General features: G+C 40.4%; 2 protein-coding genes across 4 annotated transcripts in view; one reads left to right on the forward strand and one right to left on the reverse strand.

The window, feature by feature from the left end:
- The window catches only part of fgf14 (fibroblast growth factor 14), a 395,947-nt gene extending 392,071 nt beyond the window's left edge, over positions 1-3,876 (forward strand). For all 3 annotated transcript variants that reach the window (XM_016992301.2, XM_008106972.3, XM_003218713.4), the window contains one exon: positions 1,240-3,876. In XM_016992301.2, the coding sequence (XP_016847790.1) occupies positions 1,240-1,376 (137 nt within the window). In that variant the 3' untranslated portion in view covers positions 1,377-3,876. The remainder of the gene's footprint in view (positions 1-1,239) is intronic.
- The window catches only part of itgbl1 (integrin subunit beta like 1), a 203,289-nt gene continuing 184,452 nt past the window's right edge, over positions 2,144-20,980 (reverse strand). The window contains exon 11 of the mRNA XM_008106971.3: positions 2,144-19,342. Within this exon, the coding sequence (XP_008105178.2) occupies positions 19,251-19,342 (92 nt within the window). The 3' untranslated portion in view covers positions 2,144-19,250. The remainder of the gene's footprint in view (positions 19,343-20,980) is intronic.

Genomic DNA, 20,980 nt, shown 5'->3' on the forward strand with positions numbered 1-20,980 from the left:
ATGGCTTGAAGGAAGACACAAAAGTCCAGATTCTTCTGAGAAACAAAGCAAAATCCAGGAAAAGTGAATTCGTAAGATGCCAATCATCAGTTTTCTCAAATTATTCTTTTAGGTTTTTTTTAAAAAAAGATCTTGCCCAATCATCTTCCTGTATTGGTATTCCATATCATTATTCCCTTGATTCTGAGAAAATGATAAAAGGTGTCTTGGCAGTTGCTAAAATCAAGCTAAATGTTATACAGTGAAAATCAGTATGGCATTATCACCAGTGGCTGCAGGTCTCTTGTCCACAATCAGTTATGCCATCACAATCAATTTGTTAATCTGTGAGAATAACATAAATGACATAGATATAGATTGTAACTACAATAGGGTGGTATCTGTTTTCCTAGAATTTTTCCATCTTGGATTTTGAAAACTTTCAATACGAACTAAGTTGTAAATTTATTTTTTAATTCTGGTATCTGGAGATGAATGTTTTAGAAAACCAAAAGCTTGAACTATAATATTGTGTGTGTGTGGTTTTTTTTTCCTGCATAAATCACAGAGAAGATGAACTTTCATATTCTTCCTTGCTCAGTAATTCCACAATTGAACCCAACTCCCTGCTCATCTCTGTGATTCTATTGAGAATTGTTTCATCTAGTGAAACAAGGCTCATTTGTAGAGAAATTCCCACTATGGCTCACTTGTACCTTCCTTTACTCTCCCCTCTCAACACACACACTTTGAATAAGAAGAGCCGGGGGAGTTATTTTGAGAGGTGACAATCCCCCATCCATCCCAAGGTAGAATTTTAGGAATTAAAGAAAAAAAGACTTTCCTAAGCTTTAGGCAACACAAGGTGAATGATGCCAAAAATGCCACATTGCTAACAATGCTATGGAGGTTGGAGAGGAACAGAGAAGCATGCACAGACTTGCAGATCTGTAACTTTAGGTTACAGGTCCATAACTGCGATACTGATTGCTAGCCATTGTGTTATATATTCCAGCAATTCAAGTTGAAGTAACAATAATATTGTTGACCACAAATAAATGTAAATATTTTAAATTTTGGATGCATGCAATTTGCCATGACATTTATAGGAAATAGCTGCATAATAGTTGTCTTACAGATCTTTCACATTTGCCATCAAGAGGATTACAATTGAATTCTGAAAGGGTTGCTTGAAAAACCTTTGCTGATATGTTTTTAAAGCCCTCTTTCTCCCCATTTCTCTTTCTTCTTCCCTTGAAGTTGCCATGTATCGGGAACCATCTTTGCATGACGTTGGAGAAACAGTGCCAAAGGCTGGGGTGACTCCAAGTAAAAGCACAAGTGCATCGGCAATAATGAATGGTGGCAAACCAGTTAACAAGAGTAAGACGACATAGCCAGATCTCCATGGGTGTTGTGACTTACCGAGCTCTATTACATATGGCTGAGCACTTTACCCTTGCAAGACTGTCTCACTCTGGTGTCTGCGGATCAGCTGGAGGCAAGCTGATGCTTGCTCTTCGCTCGTTCTGAACAAGTTTGTTGCAAGCGGATAAATCTCAACCTGTAACTCCTCCCACAGCAAAGAAGACACCTGGATAACCAGCTGAACTCAGACCATGGAATGCCCTACCAGATATGGAATGCCTTTTTAATATCTTTTCTGTGACTGTGACACCTCATGTGAATGACATACTTCACAAGTACACTTGATATCCTGCCTGCTGACAGTTACCCATAATCCCCCTTTTGAGTCCAGGAAACCCATATGTTTTAAGTTCAATTTTGTAGCACACAAAACAATAACAAATAATTTCTAGATAGATGCTGTAAACCTGTGCTATTATCGATTTTCTCTTCTTCCCCCTTTTTTACAAGGCTGCTCGCTCTGCTGTCTGTGTGACTCCTTTGCAGGGATTGTGTTTCTCTCAGATTTAAATGTTGATGGTGGCTTAGTTTTGAAAAGCAATCAGGGAATCAGGGGAGCCTTCAAAAACCCTATTAGGAATTATATCTATCAAAGGATAGGATCGTCTCAGAGTTCCAAATGGGGGTTCAACATGGGTACACTGAAGGTAGCGTTACTGAGGAGGTAAAAGCGTCAAACGTGGCCTGACAACAATCTCTTGAGACCACTGTTTGACATCTCCTGATAGTTTCTTTGTGTGTGTGTGTGTTTTATACATATCACAGGCTTACTGGTAATGGTAACATTTGCCTTCCCAGTGAGCAAGACCCACACATTTTTGGGAACGTGGGTCCAAAGAACTCTGTAGGCCTTGTAGGCCTGAATTAAGGCTCATTTTTCATCTACTAGTCATTATTTGAAAGTTTTAAAAAATCACATTAAAATGAATGGGAATTGCGCTACCTAAGTCTGTTTCAAAACAATATAATTCTTTTTCCTGTTTTTAAAGAATAGAACGTAATCCCATCCTTATTTTTGGCTGTAGTCCACTCTCTTACTCAGCAAAGCATGGGCCAGGAAGTTATTGTGTTCTTTTTTGCAGCACCAATGCAAAGGGTAGTTACAAAATATACTTTATTTTTTTCAGTGTTTAAAAAAGGAGATGTTTTCAACAGGACATATTTAAAGAGTTCCTTTATGTTTCTTTTTTAAAAGCATGCAGAGTTCAATCGCTATATATTATTTCACCAGTACCCCACTACCACATGTTTCCAGTTCAGCTTCTTAGGATATTATGCCCTCCAAATTGCTAGGTTTATGGTGCCTTGCCTTGATATCAATATTCTTTTCATTGTTACTACACAAACCTAGGAAAATTCTAAGATGAGTACATGGCCAAGAACTTTTCTCATCCAATTGCCTAATAAAATGAAGCTGGTTTCTATTTCCTTGACACTAGAGTTGATGTCAATGAGAACAGAAAGGAGAATGGCCACAAGGGGATTGAAGCTGTAAAACATAAAATGGGTAAAGAATTTGAAAGTGCTTTTTTAAAAGTATGTGATTAAAAACTGGAGGCATGACAAGAACCAAAATGTACCTCAGTTCTGGAAAACTATGTATGAGACTACTAGGTGTTCCTTTCCATGTTTGCTTCTCATGTCATTTTTGAATCTGTATTTTCAGAATGGCTTCTAAATATTGATTTGTATTTTAAATCCATTGTAGTCTCTTCCAATGTCCATCCTTTTTAAAGGGTTACCAACTGACCATTGATTAGCTTTTGATGCTTACAAAATTCTCATACGAGCTTCAATTTTTAATAAACACTTTATATAAGTCCAGTAAATTATGCAATGGGTTGTTTAATTAAGAATATACAAAACAATTTTTGACCATTTCATTTTTGTTTTATTTCCATTTAAGACAAGAGACTGTTTAAAGTTGGATTGTTTTAACCAAATGAACAAAGCACTTTAAAAGCTAATCAATTTCCAAGCATGTAATAAGACTCTGACCCAACTCACCCTGAAAAGAGAAAGAACCAAGGAATCAGAGAAGCATTGTAAAATGGTGAAAATATGTGCATAAAATTAACTCCCTTCTCCCTGTAGCTTATCAAAATGACATTTCCTTGAGGATTATATTGTAAAGAAGGGCCTTTCCATGTGTCATTGAACGAGGAAGACCTGCCCATTCCCCGGATGTATACAGGAATCAGCAGGTGGACTGGCCCACTCCTGCAGGCGTTGTGTGTTCACAGGCTGTGTAGTGAACACTGAAACCGAAGGTCTCTGCCCAGTCTGTCAACTTACTCTCAACTGTGAAATGCTTTGTGTTATTCTCTAGAGCACCAGATCCTAGAGCCTGCTTACTTTAATTCTAAATAGGCCGTTACATTTCTGTACTGTGCAACTGGAGTTTTAAAAACAAACATTCTGGAACACTCTGAAACAGGAAAGCGAAATAAAAAGAGAGAGAAAATGTTATTTGTTCTTCTTCAGAATTTCCTATTGTTGCATGAAGGGGAAGTGGGGCAGAGGGGGTTTGTAGCTGACTTCAAAGACCAAGAGTGATGGTTATTAAGGCCAGCAAAGAAAACCTTACCAACCTTGCTGCATCTTAATCCAAACTGCATTCAGTGCCGCATAATCCTTTGGGCCCAATTTATAAGGGCCATCCTTTTATCACTTTGTGTCTGGAAAAGCTTTGGAGGAACAATCTGCAACATGGAACTGACACTCTTTGCTGCACATCCACATAAGTTCAAACATTCATACTCAAATCCCCATCTCAACCAGTTGAGTAGTTAATGTAATACTGAGGCTGACTTCATTTTTGTAAATGGTTGATACTGTAAGTAAAACACACATACATTTTCGGTTATCCTTCACAGAGATTGCTGTCATTGATGTTTCTCTGGGGGGAAGGGCCTCTTCCCCCACAAGATCTGTTTCAGCAGAGTGGAAAGGATTCTTCGTTCCTTGTGCTTTGGTTACACCTTTAAGTTTGTCTCTTGTTTCATCTGTTGCATGGGAAGAGGATGGTAATGATGAACTGCATGTAGTAGGCTATATGTATCAGACCTGTTGGTATGTGCTACTAAACTGACATACATATAAGCAAATGAGTTTGTCTGCATTGTACAAGTTGTGTTTATTACCATTTTGTTGTATACACTGATGCAACATATTGAATAAAATATTTATATGAAGGCATATTGGAAATAAACATCACCATTTATATATTTTTTTAAAAAAAATTGATTGTGCAAAGAAACATTGCATTGGCTGCAGTATAACAAAACATCATGTAAATAGTTTGGCAAAACTCAATTCTTTCTCCCCTTGACCATGCCAAAGAAAATCTTAGCTCCTTGATATATAATTTCTTGTTGTTTTCCAGGACAAGATTCATTTTTGTTTCTTCTCAAATTTTTTTTTGCTGTCAAGTGAAATTTTCTTTTCAACTGTCTGTTACTTGCTAAAGAACTGTACAGTAAACCTGACGGAATCAATTTGTATTTACAGATTGTGTGTGTTAATACTTCCATTTACACTGTGTGTTTGTGGTCTAATGTTCTCCCTTAATTTGCATGTCTTGGTCTCTTGTTGTGTTGGCTTTAGTTTTATCCACAAGTGTGTTTCAGAGTAGTCTCAAAGGACACAGTGTTGTCAGCAGTTAAATTGGTTAAGGAATCAACCTGATTCAGATATGTATTTGCACACCTAATCGTTTCTTACACACGCTAGGTTTCCCGATCATGTCAACAGAGGGAGCTCCCTTCTGCTAATATACATACAAAAATTAAAATGAAAGTGCTCTGTACATTCATGAAGACTATCCCATATTTATTGTTGGATCTGGACGATGGACATGAGACCGCACCTCTCAATGAAATCCTGACTGCATTCATGTAGAAGCAAATGCCATTGAGCTCAGATGGACTTACAGTCTTAATCCAGGTGCATTATGTTTAGCTATTAAAAGCTTTATCAGCAGTATATTTTCTAAATGCATGAAGATGCCATTCCCACTGAAATAGTGCATTAAGCCGCCCTTTTATAGAACACTTATTTTCACTAGCATGGTGCCACTCTGGTATGACATTCAATGATCTGGCATATGTAGTCTCTGATTTATAGCATAAAGTAAAAAGGTAAAGGTTTCCCCTGATGTTAAGTCCAGTTGTGACTGACTGTGGGGGTTGGTGCTCATCTCCATTTCTAAGCCGTAGAGCTAGCGTTGTCCATAGACATCTCCAGGTCATGTGGCCAGCATGACTGCGTGGAGTGCCTTTACCTTCCCGCCAGAGCGGTACCCATTGATCTACTCACATTTGCATGTTTTTGAACTGCTAGGTTGGCAGGAGCTGGGGCTAACAGCAGGCACTCATTCTGCTCCTGAGATTTGAACCTGGGACCTTTTGGTCCACAAGTTCAGCAGCTCAGCGCTTTAACACACTCTGTGCCACCAGGGGATTTATAGCGTTAAAATGTTTAATCATATCCCAACATAAGAGCAAAAATGGTCATTAATACTTATTTATTCTAGTCAGTATTCTACATCACCTACTTAATTAAGCATACAAAGGGATCCTGTGAATGAGGCCTGCACAACATGTGGCCTGGGGGCCGGATGCAGCCACACAAGAAGTTGCTGCTGCTACCGACCAAGGGAAGGAGGGAGGGAGAAAATGAAAAAAGGGGAGGAGAGAGAAAGAATGGGAAGGAGAAAGAAAGAAAGGAAAAAGAGGGAAAGAAAAAAGAAAAAGTTAAGGTGGGAGAAAGACAGGGAGAAGTATGAAAAAAGAATTGAAATGGAGAAATGATGAAAGAAAGGTAGGTAGAAAAAAAGGGAAGGAGGGATGGAAAAAAGGAAGGAAGTTAGGAAAAAGGGAAGGAGGGAGGAAAGAAAGAAAGGAAACGGAATTCAGAATTGAAAAATCGTGGTATAGTAGTTTGAATCTCGGACGACAGCTCTGAACCGACTGGACAACTTTAAGCAAGTCAACTGGCAGGTCAGCAGTTCGAATCCATGGAGAGCAGGGTGAGCTCCCATGTGTCAGTTCTAGCTCCCCATGTGGGGACATGAGAGAAGCATCCCACAAGAATGGTAAAACATTAAACATCTGGGCATCTCCTGGCCAACATCCTCGCAGATGGCCAATTCTCTAACACCTGAAGCGACTTGCAGTTTTTCAAGTCACTCCTGACACATAAAAAAACCTCAGAGGAAGACAGGCAAATCCCCTCTGAATAATGAGGTGTTAAAAACTTATCTGCAAACCCCAGGAAGTTAATTTCATCCCCTTAGTATTTCCAAGTTGTGCAGGCTTGTTGTAAACTAACTGTGATAAAGAAGTTTGTAGCATATGCTTTCACAGACTTGCAAATACATGGTACCAAGCTTTGTTTACGAAAGCTTCTTCCACCAAAGTCTTTCTGTCAGTTAATCTCAAAGGTGAAACAAGACCCCTTTGCATACTAATCCAGACAAACATGGCCATGTCTTTGAATTCTAGCAGCTTAGTATATTTAACTATAATGTTTCTGGCCCATCTCCTCTAAAATGTCAGATGATGCTTGATAAAGTAGGTTGCAGAATAGAGTTACAAACGTTTCAATAAGGAGCAGTTGTAACTGAAACAATTATCTAAATGTACATGTCCATGAACTTAACAAAGCAGCTGATCAAGAATACTGACTGATGTTCCTTCATGGTTCCAATGATCTTCTCCTCCTCTTGCGAGAAACAGAAGGTGATAGAAGATGGAGAACAGAAACTATCACCAGAACCCTATATATTGTATTATGTAGACCTAGCTACATAGCAATGATGCTATTAAACTCCTTTACTGAATTGTAAAGATATGTAATGGGACACTGGTATCCTCCACCAATGTACAGTTTGTCATCCCTGCTATGCAATGATGTAACAATAGCCTTCAACTGGATATGAACTGTACAATTCTAATCCCTCCAGACATAAGTCCACTTAAGAAGATGTAAGGCACCAAGAGGGTTCCTACCAATAGCTGCTTCTGTTTAAGGAGATGCCACTTGCATTTTGGAAAGGAATGAACTTTTGTATGATTCTGAAGAAAGCGCCCTGCGATAACCTAAAGACAGGTAGACTATGATAGTCATTACAGAGATGCAGCTTGATTTCAGAGTTTGGAATATTTACTTTCTTTGGCAACAGTTTACACAATCCCTTTATCAACAAGGCCTTGTCTGGGAGCTTTAGTCAAAACAAGTAATTTTTTTCAAAGTTTTGCATGACACTGGATAGGTGGATCTAAATCCATAGAAACTGAGTGGTTTAGAAACACACTGTACTACATACAATGGGTTCAATGTTACTTTTGATGAACTTCTGATGAACCTCATCACTATTACTAGTGATAGCAATAATTTCTTTAGTAAACAGCATGTCTAGAACCAAACCAAATAGATGGGAAAGTCCTATAACATATGAGAAAAACAGTACAACATAAAAGTAACCAAACCAGAAAAATCTCTTCTTTTATCCATTTCTATAAAAAGAAACAGACATGCTTAGTCTATAGAAGATTAACAAAGAATATTTTTAAAACACCCCAAAGCAATAGACCATAGCTGAGATGCTCACTGGGAGACATGCCATTGCATTATCTCTCCCCTGACACTTTACTCTTGCAGCAGACTATAGAAAGGAGATGACAATGTAGAATCATCTGGCGATGTGCATATAATCAAATGTAGAGGTTGACCACAAAGTAGGGGAATGTTTTGTCATCCTATGTCTGCCTGGAGGGGCTTTCTCAATGTTTGCCACCCTCCACCAGGCACTTAAAAGGTGGAATCCTGTAGAAGTTAAGCCATTGTGTGAGAGGATAGTGAATGGATTCCTCTGGGCCAATAAAAAATGCAATGCACAGACATTGCTTTCAGGTGCATCTGTCTAAGTTATTAACAGGATGTCCATCTGATACTTTAGGGATAAATTAGATTCTTCCTGAAGCCACCTTCATGCAAAATTCACAAAAGCATGCTGAGAAGGTGGTTTGCATATTATTTGAGTGACTAAGATGGGGACTAAAGAACTGGCATGTTAAATTCAGTTTGTATCCATGTATCTCCCAGCTTCCTTGCTCACAACCATCTGAGAACATCAGCTGCCCAGGGACAAAACTGGCACCATTTTCTAACAAGAAGGAAAAAAAATGTTGCAAATGATATTTTCTCTACTTGTCATTTTTGGCCATTTATCTGAGCCAAATTAATAATCCAAACAAGAATGAAAAAGAAATGTGTTCTAAATAAGATTTTCAAAGGTTTACCAAATTCATGGACTGTGGGGTTATTAACAAAAAGAGGTGTGTATCTTTCAGGTTTCCCAACACAGCAAAGAAACCATGTGTTTTCCCCTTCCTTCCTTCCCTCCCTCCCGCTTTCCATTACATTAATACTCTCACACACCTGCAACTTACTAAAAATGCATATATTAGAAAAAATGTAAATAAACACATTTTCATCAGTGGAAATAAAAAATATGTGCATAACACTTGGATATTCCTGCAGAACTGTTGGGAGTCTCAAAACCCAGTACAGAACTGTGACAAAACAGTAGGATTTTGAGAAATGCAAGAAAAATAAAATTGACAGATTTTCACATCTCTAAAGCTGAATTCATTCCATGTTCCCTCCTCCACTGAATGAGCATGTCTTCAAAAGGAAAGCAGGCATTTTTCACTCTTCCATCAAATTTAAGTATTTCAGACTTTAATTCTCCTATAGAAAACACTGCGGAAAATTGATATAGGGGTATCAGATTATCAAATAGATGATATAAATGCAAATGTAGCAATCTTAGTGCTCAGTGACATACATCTTTATATCATATATTGCAAATATATGACAGATAAATGGCAATTTTAGTGCTCAGTAAGACACATCTCAGAAAAAGAAGTCTCAAGATATGTGTAGAGAGGTTTACCTGTTACGGTCATGAATTAGAAGCTAATATTCTTGTCCAAAACAGATCTCAAAATTAGAAATTAAATTTGTATTTCTTATTTAATAAAAAATTATCTGTGAGTAGTGGCAAGTGTGTAGAGAGCAACAGTGAAGGGGAGTGTGGCCAGTATGCTTTTGAATGCCTGAATAGCGCTTCCTTTTAACTATTGGTCCATGAGTGGTACAGAACTGCTCGAACAGCTTATGTTTAGAAACACAAATCTTAGTGCTACAGAAGGTTTTTTTTATCCTGTTAGGTAGTTATGCTGCCATAAACTAAACTTATGATATTCATAACACTTGCAGTCATAGTACCATTGCCACAACTATTCCTTTGATCAGTAACTTGAACCCACCTTTATGGCCAGGCAGCGATACCAAATTCTGCGGCACTGGCAAGCGAGTGAGTGATGGCACGTCAGTGAGCTACAATGTGATGAAAATTTGTGACATGATCTTTGAGAAGGTCCCTGCTTCTGCTCCTCTCATCATACTCCACTGACAGGAGAGCTTAGTAGACATAACATCTTTCAATAGCCTGCTTGCCAATCTCAAAGAACTCCTGACTCCTGAGTTTCAGTAGATTGAATGAGAAAGGAAACATAGCCACATCATATGCATCCCATGCAGGTTTTTGGCCCACTTCTCAAAGATAGCAACAGAGTTAGGGTTAAACAATATAAATGACTCAAAATCTTCCATTAACTTATGCACTTAGCCTGACTTCTCTGTGGTGCAAAGCAATACACTCAGGGATCTTTCCACTTCTTTTGTTCCCCACCCCTCTTTTGCCCTTCCTCTCAGCTTTTTATAGAAGTGAAACTAGTTTAGTTCACCGACCTCCCCAGAGAGCTTGCTGGCTCCAATGGAGTTCCTACCATAAAATGTTTAATTTGTTAGGTTTCTTTAAGCCACTGGTCTCTGCTTTTTAATCAGAGTTTCTAGTCATTGCATGCTCTCTCCATCACATACCACACTTATCAGTCTTCCCATATAATTAGGTTTTTCAGATGTAACCAGTATGGATTTAATCTGGGTTAAACTGTGACCATGCCTTGCTAATGACATCAGAATCAAACAAGGGGAATTCCATGCTGTACTTCTCTCTGCACAAATCAAGCCAACAAATGTTTCGATGACAGTGCCAATTTTTAATGGATTCTTAAATCAATTATGTCTAATTCCTTATATAAAATATTGTTTCTCTAATCAAATGAGCAACCATAATTTTAAATGATGGCTTTCACCATAAATCTTCCAATAATATTGTAGCAATAAAGGATGAGACGTGCAAGACTTGGAATGTAAAGGCGGCATAGAGGAGCTCTGAGGACGATCTGCCTGATTATGCATGCACAGAACTCCCATTAATAAATTATGCAGAGACATTTAGAGGTCATTGTCCCACTGTGTCCCTGTTAATACAAGCTCCGAATTGAGCTATGTATTCTGCTTTTAAAGACAAGAGAAATCATGACACATAAAATGTTTGCTGTGTTCTATGGGATGCTGGGCAGGCAGCTTTTAATATCTAGGAAATGCAGGCTTCCAGAGAGCATTTCATACCATAGTGCTTTCTTTAGGGCGTGGGAGGGGGGGGGGGGAAGAGAGAGAGAGAGAAATTTTTTTCACAATATGTTTGAAAACATCATTTATGATTAGCAGAGGAGGTCCAAAGTAATTTTCAAGTGTAAGCGAACAGAAATTTTGGTCCCCCCCCCCCCAAACTAATCATTGAAAAATAAAAGTGTTGGATACGCGAAAATGTTGGATAATAAGGAGGGGTTAAGGAAAAACTTAAATAAAGAACAACACTCTGAAAACGGGAAATCCAGATAGGAAGCAATCAGGTACAGCTAACACCTCCCAAAAAAATATTCTCCCAGGCAAGAGGAAGCCAGGCCTTGAAGCCACAGGGCCATTAAATGCTAATCAAGGTGATTAATTACAGCATCCACACCTGTCTCCCAACAGACAAGAGCTCTTTCTCCCACCCTGGACCTTATTCCACAGACAAACCCCACTTGCCTTGCTTCCAACATACGGCAGCGGGCTCCGGAGTGCCCGACGTGGGCTCCAGAAGGCCCACCTGGCCCACCGGAAGGCCCGATGCCTAAATGGCCTCGCCGGTGGACCGCCTCTGATGATTAGCTGTGCCTTACTTCTAAGTCCAAAAGTTGGACATTGAGATATATATGTGATCCACACTAGTACCCTCTCTTCAAGTTCACCTCAAATGCACCGTTGACTGTCCCCATTATACACGGGCACTTCTTGTGAGGGTTTCTGGTCTTAACCTGACCTTGCCCTTCTTTAGATAGGAAACTGGAGTATCCAGGGGCTTGGCAGCAGTCTGGATAGCTGGATTGGAGCTGTTCTGGCCCAATCCCCTGACAAGACAGATAGCACTGCAATCACTCTTTCCCTGTGCACATCAGGGAAAGGGGATAGATTGTTGTGTGTTGCTGTCATTGCTCCTACCTCCATGAAAGACCCTGGCCATCTCAGGCATGTCTGCTGATATCAGAGCAGGGCATCTGCCTGACTAGCAAGGAGAGGGACTAATGTATCACCTTCTTCACTAATCATGTAGGAAACCCTTTCTGACATGATCATGATGACCAGGAGGATCTTCATATCCAGTGGGGAGAGAGGGCAACAACATTGAGGATGAAGTGATGTCCCAGAGGACCTAACATAGTCCCGACCCGGCCGGACGGCTTGGATTCACAGCCCTAGATTCATGACATACCGCCTGGATCCAGGGCTGCTCCAGGGCAGATATGCAATGGAGAAACCTGCCCAATATAAACATGGCCCGATAGGTTGCAATAAATCAGTAGCATATTAAACTTTTGTATCTGTATAGAGGAGCCCCTGGTGGCGCAGTGGGTTAAACCGCTGAGCTGCCAAACTTGCTGACCAAAATGTTGGTGGTTCAAATCCAAGGAACGGAGTACGTTCCCACTGTCAGCTCCATCTTCTGCCAAACTAGCAGTTTGAAAACATGCAAATGTGAGTAGATCAATAGGCACCGCTCTAGCAGGAAGGTAGTGGCACTCCACACAGTCATGCCGGCCACATGACCTTGGAGGTGTGTATGGCTCTTCAGCTTAGAAATGGAGATGAGCACCAACCCCCAGAGTCGGGCATGACTAGACTTAATGTCAGGGGAAAACCTTTATCTTTACCTATCTGTATAGAGTATTTCCCAAAACATTTAAGGAATTCAGTTTTACTATCACTAAACAGAAATTATAAGCATTTCTGTGAAGACAATGTATGTAATCTCCCCCCCTCCCCCACAAGAACTAAAGGGTTGCCAAATCCCCAAGAAGCTTCATTGTTTTCATGATTCAATGAGGACAGCACAGTGAACAGAATCTCACTATCAGAAATAAAATAAAGCATTTTGTACCTAAGAGTGGCTTGTTTGTATGCACCATTCTAAACACAGTTTCTACATTTCCATGATCCAAACTACATGCAACTATACTGTAGAGATCTGTTTCAAATTTCTTAGTCAGCAAGGCCATTACTGTGATGACTAGGGGGTTTTGGGACTGTAGAAAAATTTTCTAAACTCTGGATGGGCATCAGCCAACCCACATTCCTACCAAAGCTAAAACTTGAATATGACTGATGCTTACCCTATGTCCCTCTTCACCTAGTTTCTTACTGGCCTGGTCTAGTACTGGCTAAGTGGATCTAGCTATGATTTTAGTCTTCAACAATGCTCCTGTCATGATGTCATTCTGTGTCAATGTGGGAAATTAAAATTGTCCCCCATTTGTCCCCACATGTTATGTCAGGGTGCTGTGGGATGTTTTAAAGGTGACTAGTCCCAGCTGTTCAGCACTGCTCCTTATGATAGCCACCAAGTTAAGTATGTCAGGGGTTGCAATTAATGGGTCTTTTGTATGGGGTCCTCTCAAACCTGAAGCTAGATTAGGGTAGGCAAAAGTGCAGTCTGCAGGAGTCTAACAGCATCTAGAAGGCCACTAGCTCCCTAGCCCTGGACCAATGCATTCACATGACTTCTGTGCCTTTTCACTGAGTGGGATAGCTATTAGCTAATACTCCAGAAGACAGGAGCAGCATTCAAAACAATCTTAACTGACTAGAGAGATGGGCCGAAACTAACAAAATGAAGTTCAACAGGGACAAATGCAAGATACTTCACTTCGGCAGAAAAAATGAAATGCAAAGATACAGAATGGGGGACGCCTGGCTCGACAGCAGTATGTGTGAAAAAGACATTGGAGTCCTTGTGGACAACAAGTTAAACATGAGCCGAAAATGTGTTGTGGCGGCAAAAAGAACCAATGGGATTTTGGCCTGCATCAATAGGAGTATAGTGTCTATATTCAGTGTAGAAACTAGTGTGACCAAGGCAGAATAGTGTGACCAAGGTATAATAGTGTCTATTCTGCCTTGGTCACACCACACCTGGAATACTGTGTCCAATTCTGGACACTGCATTTGAAGGGAGATGTTGCCAAGCTGGAATGTGTCCAGAGGACGACTAAAATAATCAAGGGTCTGGAGAACAAGCCCTATGAGGAGCAGCTTAAAAAGCTGGGCATGTTTAGCCTGCAGAAGAGAAGGCTGAGAGGAGACATGATAGCCATGTGTAAATATGTGAGGGGAAGTCATAGGGAGGAGGGGAAAAGCTTGTTTTCTGCTTCCCTGGAGACTAGGACGCGGAACAATGGCTTTAAACTACAGGAAAGGAGATTCCACCTGAACATCAGGAAAAACTGTGAGAGCTGTTCAGCAGTGGAACTCTCTGCCCCGGAGTGTGGTGGAGGCTCCTTCTTTGGAGGCTTTTAAGCAGAGGCTGGATGGCCATCTGTCGGGGGTGCTTTGAATGCGATCTCCTGCTTCTTGACAGGGGGTTGGACTGGATGGCCCATGAGGTCTCTTCCAACTCTATTATTTTATGATTCTATGATTCATCATATCACCAAGAAATCATGGGATACTCATCAGTACAAGAGTTAAAACAGTTATTATATCTGCCTAACATAAAGCTGACCCATCAATTTAAATAATACATTTTTAAGGCATGTGGTGGCACTAGCAGTTTGAACACATGCAAATGTGAATAGATCAATAGGTACTGCTCCAGTGGGAATGTAACAGTGCTCCATGCAGTCATGGATCACATGACCTTGGAAGTGTCTATGGACAATGCCGGCTCTTCGGCTTAGAAATGGAGATGAGCACCAAACGCCCAGAGTCGGTCACGACTGGACTTAACGTCAGGGGAAACCTTTACCTTTACCTTTACTATATACCGTACTTTCCTGAACATGGGAGCAAGGGGAGTTCCTAGCTCAGCTCTCTCCATTATTTTTTACTCACTTGTAAAGGGCTGCATATAAGGATAAATCTGTGTTGGCAAAAGCCCAGGAAAGTCTTTGATTTTGCAGGGCTTTTGCTAATTAGAAGAGCATCCATCCCAACAAGAATCTCTTCCTCAGACATGCTGAGTTCTGCTTCAGGAAAGCAATGATGGAGTAGGCAAGACAAGCATCTCCCCTGCTTATGTATCCAGGAAAGTGCAAAAAGGGTGGAATAATATCTGAACATGAAGTCTGTATTTACGTCCACAAGACACTGAGAGACACACCAGACACACCATTAGTGTAACAATAAGAGGACTGCAAGAATTACTAGCTGGAAGAACCAAACTACCATGTGTTGAGTAACATATCCAAGCAACCTAGTAAAATATTGGTCTTTCTCTTATTGAAAAGCAGTCATTCCTACAAGACAAATCACATCAATTTTTTTCTGGCTGTGAGCATTGTAATGTTCTGAGTTCTATGGATTTGAGGCACTCAAAGCAGAATAATTGTGAGTCTAATACATATTGTTGTGGCTTAGCCATCATGGGCCAGGTTACATCAAGAGTTGGAGTCAGAAACAGATGAGGCAGCAGAATTCGAAGACATTCCTGCTCAGAACTCAGGCCCTATGGCCTTGCAGGTGTCGGAAATCATAGATCCGCTAATTGGCAAACATTCCGAATTCTCTCCAGTGTTAACCACACCAGATGGTACAGACTTGGGGGAGAATGGAAGTATCTTGGGTAACAAAATCGGAGAGATTTTGTTACCCAAGATAGAAGTAGAAAACAAGGATTGAGAAGAAGTCAAAGACTCGTTCTCAAACTAGATAATGATTAATTTTCCCATGAGAACTTTTCGTGGGCCCTGTACTCCCTAATTCTTACAGACTTGGGATTCTGTTAAAAGTACTCTGCACTGTATTTTCATTGTGGTGTCAACATTGCTTTTCCTCGGAAGAGGTTCCAGTTTCCAGCTCCTTGCCTTCTGAATCCGTGCCGAGTTTCCAGTTCCAGGGGAGCCGCGCCGAGTAGACCTTGCCTTGTTACCACAACTTTCTCGTTCCTGAATCAAGATTGACTTCGCTTTGTTTACCTTGCTTCTTTGACTTTGCTACGGGACTTGTCAAGCGGATTTGCAGTCCTTGTTTTCCACTATTGTTTCATGGACAAATTTTGATATCTAAGGGAAGCTATCGAGCTTCACTTGTGGATTACAAATTGGACATTGGTTAACTCTTTCTGAATTGCAGTAGACTATATATTATGGACTATTTCTTACTTTGACTTTCCACCTTAAATGCGCATAGACCTATATATTTACTCTGCTTCAATAAACAGCTTGTGTGTTATATTGGCTCCTGCCTGGTTTTCGAGTGCTCGCGTTGCCTTGGGGTGCAACACATATACATATACACATACACAAACACACATACATTTTTAAAATTGCATAAGCATTATCTCACTGAAACATGTTGTAGCACATTTTGGCCCCTCCCTTTGAAAGAAAGGGACAATGACAAATCTATCTCTCTGTAAGTGCTATTGTGGGTGATACTGATCACAGTGGTGGAGCTGGTGGTTATGAAAGCTATCTTGAACTGAAGAAAGAAAGAAAAATTAAGCCAGTAACTGTCAACATCAGGTCCCAGAAGGTTTCGTGTCCATGTCTGTTGCAACACACAGATGCAAACATGGGCCAAGATCTCAGCTAGTTGAGAGGATTATAAAGACCTCTGGAAACAAGTCTCTATCACAGCACCTCTGTTACCACCACAGGAGTCATTGTTGTGCTGTGCGCCCTCACCATCAGAGAAGCATCTAACTATGTCCCTATAGCCCAAGCATGGGTAAACCTTTTCATATTGGGACTGCATTGAGTTTTTAAAATTGGCTAAGGGGCCGGGCTGGGAGAGATGAGAGCACATGCTGGGGGGGGGGGGGGGTGTTGAATAAAGGTGGTTGGTGCAGAGGGGGGAGAATTCATGTATTTGAACCCCACTTTAACTTCCATGGCTGAAAGCTATGGAGTCCTGGGAGTTGTAGTTTTTCAAGGTCTTTTGTCTTTTCTGCCAAAGAATGCAGGTGTCTGAAATGTGTCTGCCCAGAGCTCCCCTGAGAGCTGTGTGTGACTGCAGGTCCCTGCTCTCAGCAGGAATTCATGGCAGCCTTCCACGTCCTCCTGGGGAGAGGAGGGTCTGACATGCAGCTGCCCAAAGTTCCAGCCCATGGGCCATTGTTTACTCATGCCTTCTATAGCCAGATACAGATTAAGAAAGACATCTTCTGCTGGTAACCAGAGATCTCAGTAGATAGCATCATTAATGCGGCTGGCTATGGAATATTACCAGATGCTTTTCTAATCCCCAGTGTTCTCTGCCAGCAATAGAATGGCCATGGGAAGGAGATTATTGCAGCACAACCATGATTCCAAAGTCTTTGGTCAGTGCAGAAGGTGGAATAGACACATTTTTAGAGGTGTTCATAATGAAACACATAGTACATAATAATCTACAGAATAATCTCTATCAGATAACAGTGAACTTTCACATCAGAAACATCTTGCATACATATATGTAAATTTGTGTTGTACAGGCATGAACATTTTTATATGTTGTGTTGAATCACCCCTAGATTCAGTGTATTTCAGAAGTTATTAAAAGTTAGAACAGATGTGAAAATATTCCTTATGCAGTATGCCCAAATGAACTCCTGGCAACGCTAAAGACCATTGTCTTCTCACAGACTTTGTCAGCATGGAAACATCTCAGTTTTACTTGGTGAGCATAACTATATTAAAACAAACCTCTGAAAACAATTTGTAGCATGAATTATAATGAGATATGCTACCTAGCTATTCAAGACAGCAAATGATCAGTTATGTAATTTAATTGGCAATGATTCATTATTATTTTGATGGAAAAGTATTCAGATAATATGGGTGGGTATTAAAGAGTTTCCAGCTCAATTTTGCCCCACCATTTCTGGGTTTTTCAGCCAGTTTCATACTTTGTGTATGAACTGATGATCAATCTGTGTGACTATTTGGAGCTTTCTAAAATGCATCTGTTCCTTCTTTGTGGCACACAAACCAAGCTTGCTGGGTGGTTATAGCCCTGCTGGGATGCCAGGCTGGATGGACTCTTAATCTATTTCAGTATTTCATCTGGAGGTGGCTTTGAAAATATGTGTCGCCATGCTTTGGCATGTGTCTCCATGTGGGGAGCCCTTTTGAGCACTAGCTTCCCAGGTGGGATCAAGCAACTTCTCTTTGCTCATCATAGTTATTTTTCTTCAGGCCTTTGATGGCATGGGGGAGTGGAAATCAGCCAAAGCAATGCCCATATATGAGCTACTAGATTACTTTCGTCACTTCACCTCTGTTTGCTTGAAGAAAGCTTCTGACAGCCTAGGGAAGCAAGAACTTATAATTCGTTCAAGCAGAAAGATGGAAATTCCACATAGTATTGCAGTCAGTATCATACACCTTTCAAATTCTATTTAAAAGTAGCACATTTGGAGCAACTAAGTGGATTACTGAAAAACACCTTGCCAAATATTTGCAGTGCTTCTTGCTTGTTAGTGCCAAACCCAACAGGACTGATTTTTCTTGGTTCTATTTTCTGTGTTTTCTTCCTCCTTTGTCCCCACTCCTATGCTTTATAGTCCAACTATACAAGTGGTTTTCATATGAATTTTGCGACAAGCGTTCCTAGTGTTGTCCTATCAGAACAGACATCACTGTAATAATGCAGATCTGTTTTTCACTTGTGCCTAAATCATGGTGACGAGATGCATTCTTCAATACACCCACTTAAAACATATACACAAAACAAAGCAGGTAGTTTCAGTGCAGCCATAATCCTGTGACAAGGGGCAACACCACTGTGTGGAATATATGCCCTTACATGTTCCCATTTCATATCCAGATCTTCCCTTTTCTTGCAAGCATCTTCATTGAAAGTGGAGGAAACTGGGGTGACAGGGCAGGAAAGACGTCTGCAGGGAAGCTTGTGGGATGGAAGGCAAGGAGAAACTGAAAAGGAGAGAGGGACTACCAGGAACATAGGGATCATCCCTCACTTCCTTCTACAGACTTTTAGCATACTTCAAAACCAGCATGACCCTTTCAAACAAATGCAATTCTTATTATACAATGAAATTGAAATTCAATCATCTGAGTACCTCATACAATGCATCTCAACTGTGCAATTTCCAGCAAACATTAATTGTGGCCCTCTTGAAGATCTTCTGTATTATATACTAAATGTTCTCATTCTACTCCCATAGATTACACTGAGAGCAGAATCAGAGCAACAAAGAGGTATGCTGATTTCATTTGATTTGAAAACAAATATTTCAGGTTCTTTGACTTATTCCTAGTGAATAACATGTGTGTTTGCTTAAAAGTTGATTTATTCTAGCAGCCAATGTTGGGGGAAACTCAAAACTCCAAAAGCCTAAAACACCAAACCACAAATCTGTCAGTCTTCCGTGTTCCATGGCAGAGTTAGGAGTATTCAGTCCCAAGCCAAATTTCACAAGCGTTGCCAGTCCAACCTTCCCAGCACTCACAATTTCCACAGCTACATATACCATTTCCTGGAACAAAATAACACAGGCTATAATTATGCATAATTGACAATGTACTGCATTAAACATGTGTTTCTCTGTAAAAGTCACAAAGCATTGTAAAACTGCTTTTATTTTTCTCAGTATGGTTTTTTCTTCCTGGGCAGAATGTGCTTTATGATTTGACTTGAAAAGGCTCACTAAAGAGCTAATGATTTTTTTTCAAAAAAGAAGTATCATCAAAACATAGCTGTTGTTATAATTAAGACATCAGAGTTTACATCCTGCTGCCTTGGTTCTGCTTTAGTGTTTGTGTAAGAGGCCAAGGTACAAAGGAAAATGGACACCTTCATCCTTGGCACCACTTTAACTAGGATGGTGGAGAGACATCAGCATGTTCTCCTGGAGTTAATTTAATGTGGAGAGCTTGTTTGTCCCAGCCTTCCTTCCTTCGATTAATTTTGATCAGGTTATCATTGTAAAACAGAAGTTTCAAAAATCCGCTACAGCAACACAGGAAAACAAAAAGATGGGGAATGAATAAAGAGCTCAAATAAAAAAGGAGGGTGGCCAAAACAGTCCTACCATAGAATAACATGTTTATGAATTTAAACTGGGAGTGGGAGGATATTTTCAAGTCATTGGCCCAAAACAATAGAGCCAGAGATAAGCAAGTCTTTTTGACATAAAAACTGCAGATGAATGCTAGATGAGGAAGAGACAGCAGTGAAGGGTTAGAGGATAAACAGTGTCCTACCTCTCTATGTCTCCCAAACAAACTGACTGTCAGCTAAATCTCATTTCTATAGATAATCCACCTAAAGACAGCACAGTTGCTAAGGATCTGTTATTCAGACTGTGTGACACATATAGCTTTGTGCTCTAGCAAAGAAAATGGCCAGAGGTTTCAGGAAGAGCAGTGAAGACTTAATACGGCTGCATCTACCTATGAGTGAAACACTCCCAGAATCCACTATGTAAGGTTGCTGCTCATTGGCAGTGCTTTGAGAGTTCCTCAACTTTTTTTCTTCACACCAGCAGAATCCAAATAAGAGGTAGGCAGATATAAGCACTGAAGTTATGATGCTTCAAAGTAAATCTTGGCCCTTATTTAAGGGAAAGCGATTACTGCAATCCCATCAATTGGGAGGAATCTGACCTCCATTTCTACCTTCTCCCAGAAACCACCAGTGTGACAGGCAGAAGCAAAGCTCCTGCCTCAATGCCCCCTCACACATGCAGGGGGTGGAACCATCAGCCAACTGCTTCCTAATCAACAGAGGACCAGACCCTTGTTGATCACAGTAGCTGCTGCCCAATAGAAAGGATTTTCACAGTCCCTATGGAGCCCCTATACTATGGGCTATGTACGGATCCAAGTGAATAACACTAATTTATGAATTTCTAAGTGCCATAGAAGATTTCAGCCAATGTTGTCTAATTACAAGCCCCGATTAGAAAATGATGTTCCCTGTGGCATTTGAAGCTGAGGGCAGGCCTTGAATAATACTTGTGCGGAAGTGAGCCCTTGCTACCTGTTATTCCTTTATTCTTCCTAAAATCACTCTACATACACATTCTAAACACAAAGAAGCTCAGTCTATATTCCAATGTACAGGTTCTATGATGTTCCTTCTGGTCAGGGCTACTGCTCTATTATGGAATGCT

The sequence above is a fragment of the Anolis carolinensis genome, chromosome 3 (assembly GCF_035594765.1).
Source record: "Anolis carolinensis isolate JA03-04 chromosome 3, rAnoCar3.1.pri, whole genome shotgun sequence".
NCBI lineage: Eukaryota > Metazoa > Chordata > Lepidosauria > Squamata > Dactyloidae > Anolis > Anolis carolinensis.